The 11,680-nt window shown below is 50.5% G+C and overlaps 1 protein-coding gene across 3 annotated transcripts in view; it reads right to left on the reverse strand.

The window, feature by feature from the left end:
* The window catches only part of ZDHHC3 (zinc finger DHHC-type containing 3), a 54,404-nt gene that overhangs the window by 7,102 nt on the left and 35,622 nt on the right, over positions 1-11,680 (reverse strand). For 2 of the 3 annotated variants that reach the window (XM_029242089.1, XM_029242087.1), the window contains one exon: positions 8,088-8,218. In XM_029242089.1, coding sequence (XP_029097922.1) covers positions 8,088-8,218 — 131 coding nt within the window. Of the gene's footprint in view, positions 1-538; positions 5,626-8,087; positions 8,219-11,680 lie in introns of those variants that run through there. The other variant, XM_029242088.1, reaches the window with a different exon arrangement.

Genomic DNA, 11,680 nt, shown 5'->3' on the forward strand with positions numbered 1-11,680 from the left:
TGTGTGGATATAAAGGCGTCCTGAAGGCAGAGTTTCAAGCTGGAGGTTTGCGGAGGCAGCAGTGATACCCACTTTAGGCTCATGCAGACAAGAATGGTTGATCCCTGGTAAGGGGGCAACAGCCTAAACCAGCACCTCTTGCAGGGAGTGTGTGACTTGGGCCTTTTGGGCCTGGTCTCCCTGGGTGACACATGAGCTGTGATCTATAAACAAACTCACGAATGCCCCAGAATGAATGTACCAGGACTACGGCTCCCTAGTAGGTAGAGACCCAGGCACGTGCTCTGTAAGGACTCAGCTAAGGCCCACGGAGCAAGAGCAGGAGGTCCCCCTGCTCCCTGCATCTCAGACATAGAAAGTCGGAGGTGCTGCAGCTTATGCAAATGTGTCCTCCTCAGAGATGGCCAGACAACCCTCTCATCAGTGGTTTCACATCTTTTTAGTGCAGCCCACAATAGGAAATACACTTCTGTTGCATATGAGCGCGCGCGCGCACACCCGCCCCACTCCCCCCGGAAGTTTCATGAAACAATATGTATTTCACAAGGTGTAATGCATTATTTTTTATTTCTTTAAAAAAATTCTGTTGCAAACCAATACACTGATCTCACACATCATGAACAGTTGTGTACATGGTCTGAAAGTACAGCTTCGACAGCGCTAACATTCCCTAAAGCCATACAATGTGCCAGACACCATCCTAACATTTACATTCATTTCTCTCTTTGAATCCTCACAGCAATTCTGTGATTTAGATTATCTCCCTGATTTTACAGACGAGAAAATTGAGGCTTAAGTAAATTACTGCCTAAGGTCACACAGGAAGGAAGTAGCTGAGCAGGGATTTGAACCAAAGACCAAGGCCAGGGCCCAAGGCCCCATCACCCCATGACCTCAGCTGCAGAAATTCAGGGCATCCTTTATGTCCATGTCAGAGCACGTTGTCTTCCCCCCGAAGGTTTTTGCAAACACTATTCTGCAACGCTTTTCATAATTCCTTGGATCGGCGTCATCAGCTCCCGTGTGTGCAGATGAGGGGTCCCTGGGACTCACTCAGTTTTGCTAGGGTAATCACGAGGCTCAAGTCATTAACGGTTTTTTCTTGAGAAAGCGGGGTGGGGGAATGAAGTCTTTGGTTTGGGAGAGTAGACTCGTCAGTGGCTTGTTTTAGTTTCACTGTGAATCCTTTATCCTTTGTTAGGTGATTCTCAGGCAGATATGTATTTAAAAGATACGAGAAAAAGCCACATGGGTGTTGAGGTCCACAGATGGAAACCAAAGGCCAGGACATTCACGTGCGTGGCTGCGCCAGGCTCTAATCACTCACTGGCCACCGCTCCCACTGGGAGGACCCTGGCTTCACTCTGTCTCATCTCCTTTTGGGATGGTTCTTCACCCAAAGGGCCCCTTGGTCCAGAAACCAGTTGGCCAGATAAGACGTGGAGAAAGATTGCTGGACAGACTAACAGTTTGGCTCTCCTTCTAACAAATACTTTCCTTGTTTTCTCAGCATTCATTGGCTGGGGAGGCCGCTGGTTATGAGGGAAGAGGGGCTCACAGTGGGCACAGCCCACCCAGCACCACACTGAGCCCCGCAGCACACAGGATCGCTTAGTCAGCAGGCCTTTGGGCAACCCCTGCAAGCCCCAAGCGGATCCTCAGACTTGAACATGTGTCACCATCAACGGGGAGGGCTGTGAAAATCCAGATCGCTGCTGCCCCACCCCCTCAGAGTTTCTGATTCAGCAGGTCTGGAATGGAGCCTGAGAATCTGCATCTCTGAGAAGTCCCCAGGTGACGAGGATGTTGCTGGTCTGTGGACCACACTTTGAGGTGCACTGCCTCAGTACATCCTCAGCAAGAAGATTCGCAAGAGGGAATCCCGTAAAATCTTCTTCTCTTCACGTATCTTTGACAACTAAGGTCCCCTTTAAGGTTGGAACCCCTCACTTCTACTGGCTCACCCTGGAGGCTTATGCACTACAAGTTTTCAAGTGAGAAAAATGTAAAACCCATTGGCCTAGTTGGGAGAGCCCAGCCCAGCCTCTCAAAGTCTGGGGTTCCTGTGTGATGCCAACCTCACGTTAAGTGTTTAATAAACACTGTTTAACCTACCTCATCAGGAAGGTGGATTATTTATTTATCTATCTATCTATTTATTTATTTATGGCTGTGGTGGGTCTTCATTTCTTTGTGAGGGCTTTCTCTAGTTGCGGCGAGCGGGGGCCACTCTTCGTCGCGGTGTGTGGGCCTCTCACTGTCGCGGCCTCTCTTGTGGAGCACAGGCTCCAGACGCGCAGGCTCAGTAGTTGTGGCTCATGGGCCTAGTTGCTCTGCGGCATGTGGGATCTTCCCAGACCAGGGCTCGAACCCGTGTCCCCTGCATTGGCAGGCAGATTCTCAACCACTGCGCCAGGGAAGCCCCCAGGAAGTTGGATTTTAAAAGCTGGTAACTCAACATGTCTCACTTTGGGTTCTTCCAAGGAAAAAGTATTACAAAGATGAGATGGTATGATTAAAAGAAGACGCAGCACATACATTTCTACCCGAATCCACTTTGTGCATGACGTCACCAAGCCCATGCAAATATGCATAGATTTGTTTGCTCCTAAGCCTTTTGCATGGTCAGTCTGGTTGCTACGAACACAAACAGGAAGTTGACAGGCAGGAAGGAGTCACCTAATCCAACTGGCCAAGTCCTTCCTCTTTATTTTTCCTTTCCACTCCTCAGAGCCCACATTCTGGAAGACTGTGGCTACTACTGTCTCATTTTCCCATGCACACACCATTCAGTGCTGTCAGGATTCCTGTGCTGAAGCAAAAGGCTAGGGCTGCCTTTGTGTAGAGGGGTCCTCCCTCATCAGACGTCTGGGAATACTGAGGAGGGCTCAGGGATGCCTGTTTCTTCCTGTCACTATGCTGCAGAGGACAGCCACATTCCTTAGCCATTGTGCTCCTGGCAAAACGTTCTCCATCTCAACAAGATGAAACAGGAAGAACACAGAGAATTTTGAGCTATTCCTATGTTCTGAGTATAGCATTTCACTCTGGCTTGAGAACTGGGGAAAATTCGTTCTTTCAGCCAAAGGGCTCATAAAAACCCAGACAGAATCATACAGGATGTCAGAAGGAGACTCTCCCTCTGGGAAAGATATACATGGTATGCTTAGGTATAAATGATGAGTTTCTATTTTTAGGATTTGAAAAAAATTCAATACATCTTCAGCACTATCTACTGTATTCCTTAGAAATTCCATGGGAGGAAGAACCAACTTGGGTCACTTAAAAAAATGCCCTTGAAGATGGGGTATTTTGAGGCATCCGAATACTTAAAAATATTCCCTGAGTCCTACTCTCTCTTCTGAAAGCACATGGGAAACAAATGCTATAAAGTAGATTTAAAAGCAGCATTAAAAAAAAAAAGCCCAGATCACAGCCTTGACCATGGCGTAAATAGCACAGCAGAGGCAGGTCGAAGTTAATTGACTTAGGAAAGGTCACAGGGTTCCTTGGTTAAACATCCGAGGCATGGTGAAGAGCTCCTCAAAGCGATGTCCCAGGGCGTGTGTGGAAGCTTCCAGTGATTTCCTCTGGCTTGACTTTGCCTTCTGCTGGGTGGGCAGAAGAAAATGGGTCTCTCTCCCAGGCCCAACCCTAGAAGCAAACTCCACAGACCTGATGAGTTTTTCTGTAGCAACTGGGAGCCCAAAAGCATAAGAGAAGGGACGCAGGCAGCAGAAAGAGCCAGAGGAGAGAGGCCCGGTGGGGGCACCTTGTCCAAGACGGGGCTGTAAACGTCCTTTAGCGGCAACACAATAGAAACCTCATTCAAGAGAGGAAGCATGCATACATGTCCTTTAAAAGCAATGAAAGAAATGCCCAAACACAGCACACTCACGTTGACTGGACAATCGGCTCTCCCTGAGGGGTAACACTGTGAGAGACGGGAGCTCAGCCAGAACAGGTTTTGGAAAACTTTTATTGCGTTTTGTTTCCATGTGGAAGCACTGACAGAATTGAAAAGAGGCAGCATGTTCCACTTACTTTTCTGAAAGATCACATAGCTAGATGAAGTCTCTCCTCACCCAGGGCTGATTTAATAAACCTCACCCCACACCCACCCCAAGCAAAAGATAAAAAAAGGTTTGTGGTGATCGCTTAAAAAAACAAATCCATGTTGAGATGGTATTCGGATTTGCGACCTCTGCATTTGATGCGTACTCCCTGTCCCCTCACCTCCCGCCACTGTCTTCAGGCCCTTCCTCCTTCAAATGAGACTCAACACACAAGTATGCAAATGAAAAAGCCAGTCAGTTTCAGCGCCACAGGCTTAGGTGTGTCTGCCGATTCCAGTGGATGGATGGCCATCTCTCAACTTTAAAATGTTTGGCTGTAATGTTGCCCTTGCATCACGGTCAGCCCACGCAGGATAATGGTCTCCCAGGTTAAAATACAGACAAGACATGGGTATGTGCACATTTATGGGTCTAAAATGTCAGAAAGTAAACCCACTGCAGGGATTTACAAAATGAGGAAGAAGGGGTTGACGGTGGAGCTGAGGCTGTTTCACTTGGCAGTAACACTGCTTAACCGACACCTCGCTAGGAGAGGGAGGGAGGTGGGGAGGTCAGAGAAGAAGCAAACGTTAATGAGGGAAATGTAGCTCGCCTGAAGCTGGGTCATTTTCTTCTTCCTTTGATTGTATAAGGCATTTTGAACTGGAAAAACTTCTTCACATTCTTCCAAATAATCAGAGTTGGAATATAACTGGTGATTCAGAATACAAATAAGACCCCTTTCATCTCCATCCCCCACCCCACAAGTCATTCTACACACCCAGAGCCCCTAACGTACAAGGCAGGAAATTGATTTTGTGAATTAGGAGGCGAATCGTGTTCACATGGGGGATGAGGCCACTGTGTCAAGGACCCTTTTAAGGTCTCCATCCCTGATCCTGGCCCTCTCAGGTCACAAGGAGTAAGCATCCATCTTCGGTGAGGTTTTAACTCCCATTTGGGTGCTCGCCACTGCCTCCTGGGCAGTGGGAGGTCATGGGCCCTCCTGGCTCTCCTATGCGTCCCAAACAGGTGTCCGGGCCGGTCCATCCACGCACAAGTGTCACGACTCAGTTAGTACAAGGGGGCATGGCCTGGAGACAGCGCCCTCCACATTAGTCATGCCAGACAGACAGCAGAGAGGAAACCAGAGATCAGAGAAGTGATTTTAAAAAGGAAAAAAGAAAAGCAGCTTCGGTCACCAAAAAAATAGAAAGGATGATCTTTTAAAAATAAAACATGGGGACATTTTTTTTTTCTCTGCAATGTTCAGCCATTTTACTTGAGACATTAAAAAAAATGTTTTAGAGTAGTTGTTTTGCTTTTTCGGTTTAAACGTTCATGAGAACGGATTGGATGGTAGTGCTGGGATGTGGTTTGTGTCTGAGTGGCAATGCTGGTCAGGGGTCCTTCAGACCACATACTGGTACGGGTCTGCCTTCCCTTGGTCTGGCGTGGCAAAGGGGCTGGCCCAGCCTAGAGAAAAGGGGTGGCCAAAAACGGCTTTCATGTTCATCCATTTTGTTTTTTTAGCCCATCTTCTCTCTTCCTTTTTCAATTGTTCTATTCCCTGAAAACAAGAACAATCATACTTTCAGTCAAGCACTTTACTGCTGTGGTTTTGGGGGAGAGATATCCATTAGCTTGAGGTGAATGGAGTAAATGCTTCCTTTTTAAAGCCATGAAGCTCATCTACATAGTACATTTTTCTTCTCTTTCTCTCATAAAAAGTGCTAAAGAAAAAAATCATAATTTTTTTTGGGGGGGTGGGCATATAGGCACACATGTATAAGTCCCTCCAGGAAGGAAGGGACAAACGAGCAAAGTCAGCAGGCCCCTAAGCCACTGTTCCTAGTTGTGCAATCCAGTGTTTTGTTAATTGAGTCCTTGCTGGGTCTGCAGAGGCGCTTCAGGCCTGGTTCTGAGCTGTGTGTGTGGGAGCACTGTGAAGGCTGGGGCGCAGGAAGCCTCAGCTGGCGGGGAGCTTGAGATCATGATAGCCAAGGACGGCCATTAATTTGGGAACGGTTCATGGTAAGTCTGAAGCTACTATGACCACTTTGCAGACAAAAAAAAGAACCATGTCAAAGGACCAGCTCTGGTGCTGTTAGGCCCCCCAGCCTGAGAGGCCAAGGAGCGCCCTGCTTAGCGGGACTGGCGAGGCACAGTGGAGGAGGTGGAACAGGAGGGAGAGGTCACCACAGAGGAGGAAGGAGAGGGATTAGTATAGGTTAGAAGGGCCGCACGGACAGACCGCTCAGCCTCAGCCTCAGCCCCGGCAAAGGCCTTCCTGTACTCCTTTGGGGAGAAGTGTGACCCAAGGCCACCTCAGCAGTTGTCACAGAGCCTGCACGACCCCCTGGCCAAGTCTCGCAAGAAAAATGTGGCCTGGGGGAGCAGGCTGATCCCTCCCTTTTCCCTTCTCCTGAAGGAGCTGGTCAGCGGGTGGGGCCGGAGGACAGGGGAGAAGCAGCCTGGCAGGAGTCTGGCCAGGGGCCTGTCTGCTGTGGTCTCTGTGAAGTAGAGGCGCAGGGGCGGGGCCTGAGGGGACAGCCCAGTCTGAGTCTGGGCAGTGGGAGGTCATGGGCCCTCTTGGCTCTCCTATGCATCCCAAACAGGTGTCCGGGTCGGACACCTAGGTTCCCAGCCTAGGGCCCTGGGACAATAGAGGCCAAGGGCAAGATGCCCTTTCCCATGAGCTGCAGGCCCTTGGCTTCTTTCTCCTTTCCTTTCAATGTGACTCCCTTTAGGAATACCCTTGAGGGGGAAGAACAACTAGGACCAGGGCCATGAGACTTTTCCTTCTAGCTCCCCCAGACCATGGCTTGTGTGGCCTGGGGGGTGTCCCAACAGCGGGTAGGGCCAGATAGTCATCTCTGGGTTCCCTGCAGGTCTTATGCAGAGAAGTTTGTCACATTTACTGCATGGATACACAGCTGGATCTACACCATTGGCTACTATTTTTACAGACACTCTTTTATAATGATATGAATGCTTATAAAAGAAAAGAGGTGCCGAGAGGCACCCAACCTTCTAAACCATGGGGAATTGCCGCAGATCCAAATGGTGGTGCCTTGGCAGCCGGCAGCATCATCCTTCTCCACATGCTGAATTTCCACACCCACAGGAATGGGGCCTCAGCAGCAGCAGCAACAACTGAGTCTTCCTACGAGCCTCCATCTAAGGCTGACTACCCAATCGGCCGAAGTTCCCCCAAAGAACCCTAGACGATTGTTGAGAGCTGCTACCTGAAGGGGACTTTGGGAAGCCAGGAGGAACTCATGACCTCACCCCAGAGCTAAGGGCTGCCCCTTCCTCCTGGGGCCCCTTACCCAGACCCCAAACCCAAACAGGGAAGAAATGCCCACATCACAGCCACGGACTGACCACCTGGAGGCTTTTGGACACCTTAGGAAGGTTGAGAGGTAGTGGCAGTGGCACCAGGGGTATGGGCTCCAGCTTGGCTGAGCCAGCAGCTTCAAAGCTCCCAGAGAAGGAGCTGTGAGCAGGGCGGAAGGTGGGGGCAGGTAGAAGGCAGCAGATGAGGACCAGAGCCGGGTCTTGCTGCCCACTGCTCTGGGGGCTCAAGCTGAGCTGTCTCCTGACTCCATCCTCAGGACCTGTTCGTGAAGGCACCTTCTCTGGGAAGCCGACCCTGTCTGTGCCACCTGGGTCAGGGTGGCCTTTGTCCACCACCTGTCTCCAAGCCTGTGGCCACTGGATGGGAAGGGCATCCCAGTGCCTAGCAGAATGCCCGACCCAGAGCCGTGTATAAGACAGAACCATCACGGGAAGGTGGAAGGGCTTGTAACAAAAGGGAACCCTTTGCCAAGGCTGCGGGGCCCCATTCCTGGTGTGATGTGAATGCCAGTCCCAAGTGGGGAGGAAGAAGATCCCGAGTCACTGCAAATGGAGGAATGTGCCCTGCACACCCAGTGCCTGGCCGCTGGGCTCCCAGGTCTGGCCTGCAAGCAGCCCTCCCCCCACCCCAGCTGTGGAGGTAGATGGTGAGCAGGCTGCCCACTTGCTTACCGTCTCATCTGTGCAGATGGAGTGTACCTGGGTCCCAAACATGACTGATGTGAAAATGAGGAAGAGCAGCCCCTCGAAGCACAGGAGGATGAGGAGGATCACTGTGGTGGGTGGCGAGAAGGAGCTGCACTCTGAAAGAGAAGGGACACGTGGGGCTCAGGGCTGCCCCTCGCCACCCCCAGGGCTCCTCTCTGGCTTCGAGGCCATGGCAGGGGCCGTCCTCTCTCACACCTGGCCGCACCAGCTCTCCCTCAGGAAAGCCCTCCTCAGCAGGCTGGACCTTGCCGGCTTCCCCTCCCTCACATACACCACTCTCTGCTCTCCGTCCCTCTTCCCGGACAGCACGGGTGTCTGCATCCTGGTGCCAAGCACAGTACCCAGCACAGTCTGGAAGGACCAGAAGGACTCAGAGCTGAGGCACGAAGGCCTGATGACACCACAGGGAGACCCTCCTCTCCTTAGAGAGCAAAATGCAGGTTGCACAGGTGGAGGGGCCTCAGTCCAGGCCTGGTTTGGCCGTGGGTTTTCTGGGCATTCCTGTGCCTCTATCTGCTCACGGGTGAGAGGAAAAGCCAGGTCTGGAGGATCACTCAGTGGCTGTGGGATCTACAGCTCGGCAGGGGGCAGTCTAAGTGCTGGGGCTTGGCCTGACCCAGTAAGCCCCACGGGGAAGGCCCGCTCTCGGGAGCATCTGCGTCCCTGAGACAGTCAGTCCTGAAGCTGGGGAGCTGACAGAAGAGCCACCTGGCCCAGAGCAGACACTTTCACTCCCCTGGCCCCTACTACGACCTCATCCTGACCTGGGTGTGACCCGAGGCAAGTCCTTGTCCCTCTCCAGGCCTCTACACCCTCCACTGTAGAGCAGTGAGGTTTGACCAGATGTGTGGTTTTGTTTTAGGCAGCAGAATCCTTTGTCTGAGTAGAGTCTAAGTCAGAAACCCAGCCCACTGAAAAGCAGAGGTGCTGAGGGAGATGGGGGGGGGGGTGGTGAGCAGGCAGAGGACCCCTTCTCTGGCTCTTCACCATCAAGGCAGCTTCTCAGGAGAGCCCTGGACCACCTTGGGAGACAGGGGCCCCACTTGTGGCACTGATCCAGGCCCCTTGGTTGGCACTCACTACCCAAGGACTCCTGCCCTTGCCAACAGCTGCCGGGCCTGTCACACCTGGGCCGTGGCCCATGTTTCTGGCTCTTCCAGTGCTCTGGCCTGTTTTCCTGACAGAAGGGGTCTGATCCTGCAGGGCAGAGCTGGGCTTCACTGGGCTTTGGGAATTCAGGGAGTAAGTGCCCCCTCCAAGCTGCCCTGCTAGCTCCCTCACAGGAATGTCAGGAGAGGAAAAGGACATAAATCTGGAATGAGCTTAGAGACACACCAGCACTGAATGGGTGGCAGGGTAAGAGCATCTTGTCTAAATGCCTTATCTCCCCACATTTTCCTCAGAACTTAACAGCTCCACATGACTTCCCTTCTTGGTTCCTTGCTGGGCAGGGTGTGGTTAGGGTGGCCCAGTAGCCTGACGGGCTGGCCCTGGGTGGCCACAGCTGGGGCAGGTACCTGCCTGGCTTCTGGGCTGGTCAGGGTGGTGGGCAGGACAAGGCAGACAGGGTGAGCATGGATCCTGTACCAACTCCTGACTATGAACTCTCACTAACATCCTGACCTTCCTCTCTCTAGCTTGGGCTGGAACTGTGGCAGTCACGAAAATGGGGAGACATGGTGTTATGGACTAAATTGTAAACCACCCCCTGAAATTCACGTGCCAAAGCCCTAACCCCCAAAGTGATATTATTTGGAACCGGGGCCCCTGGGAGGTAATGAGGGTTGGAAGAGGTCATGAGGGTAGGGCCCTCGTGATAGGATTAGTTCTCTTATGAAAAGAGACACCAGAGAGCTTGCTTTTCTCTCTCTGCCATGTGAGGACACAAGAGGAGAGGGTCGTGTGCAAGCCAGGAAAAGGGTCCTCACCAGGAATGGAATTGGTTGGTACCGTGATCTTGGACTTTCCAGCCTCCCAGACTGTGAGGAATAAATGTTTTAGCCTCCCAGTCTATGGTATCTTGTTATGGCAGCCTGAGGTGACTAATACCCATGGGATTTCTCTTCCCCTAAATGAGGTCAAGCCAGGCAGAGATGGGGGCAGGACCGGGGAGATACACTAAGTCCCCTACGTACAAACCTTCAAGTTGCGAACTTTCAAAGATGTGAACATGTGTTTGCATGTCCAATTACGTTAGTTGGATTATGTTAGTTGGGTACCTAGGCTAACGTTGTTGGACTTTACGAACTAATTGGACTTATGAACGCGCTCTCAGAACGGAACTTGTTCGTATATAGCGGACTTACTGTAGAAGGGGGGCAGATGCAAACTACAGAGGCAGGGAAAGCCTCAATATCTGGTTGGGAGCTAAAGATACTGTCCTTTTCACAGCCTCACAAGTTCTGGGGGAAATAATAGGAAGAAAAAGCCTAAGAAGTCAGTATGTGCAGGAAGAGCAAAACTCCTAAAAAATGATGAAATGAAGGGGGGGACCAATCAATGGAAAAAGAATGAAAATACGATGTTTCTGCTCAAGATGTGTCTCACAGATGTATGTGTGAAAGATGGAGCCCAGCAGGTGGCCTCTCTTAATTCCTCCAGTATCTGTAGTAGTCTTCCCCTTATCCTTGGTTTTGCTTTCTGCAGTTTCATTTACCTGTAGTCAACCTCAGTGCAAAAATATTAAACGGAAAATTCCAGAAATAAACAATCCATAGGTTTTAAAATACAAACTGTTCTGAGTAGCGTGATGAAATCTCACGCCATCTTGCTCTGTCCACCTGGGACGTGAACCATCGCTTTGTCCAGCATATCCATGCTGCATATGCTACCTACTACCTCGGCTACCAAATCAACTACTGTGGTGTCACAGTGCTTGTGTTCAAGTAACCCTTATTCTACTTAATAATGGCCCCAAAATGCAAGAGCAGTGGTGCTGGCAATTCAGATATTTTCTTACTGTGCCTAATTTATAAATTAAACTCCATCATAGGTATGTGTGTATAGGAAAAAACATGGTATATATAGGGTTCTGTACTATCTGAGGTTTCAGGCATTCCACTGGGGGTCTTGGAACATATCCCCTGCAGATAAGGTGGGACTACTGTACTAAAAATTGTTTTCTTGTAACTTATTTTTATTCTTCTTTAAAAAAATTTAAATTTTATTTTTTCAGCATCTATATTTTTCCCTCAGGATTTATGCAATCTTGTGGTTGGAGTTCCTTCCTCAGCATTTGCACTTTTTTTTTTTTTTTTTTTTTTTTGCGGTACGCAGGCCTCTCACTGTTGTGGCCTCTCCCGTTGCGAAGCACAGGCTCCGGAGGTGCAGGCTCAGCAGCCATGGCTCACGGGCCCAGACCGGGGCACGAACCCGTGTCCCCAGACTCTCAACCACTGCGCCACCAGGGAAGCCCGCATTTGCCCATTTAAATGAGATACTTCAAAAGCAGGAAGAATTTGTCTACAATCTTAATGGAAATTGGTGATTAAGCAGTTAAAAAAACAACCATCACACACACACACACACACACACACACACACACACACACACACACA

This window comes from Monodon monoceros, unplaced genomic scaffold (assembly GCF_005190385.1).
Source record: "Monodon monoceros isolate NGI ecotype Baffin Bay Population unplaced genomic scaffold, NGI_Narwhal_1 Super_Scaffold_3, whole genome shotgun sequence".
Lineage (NCBI taxonomy): Eukaryota > Metazoa > Chordata > Mammalia > Artiodactyla > Monodontidae > Monodon > Monodon monoceros.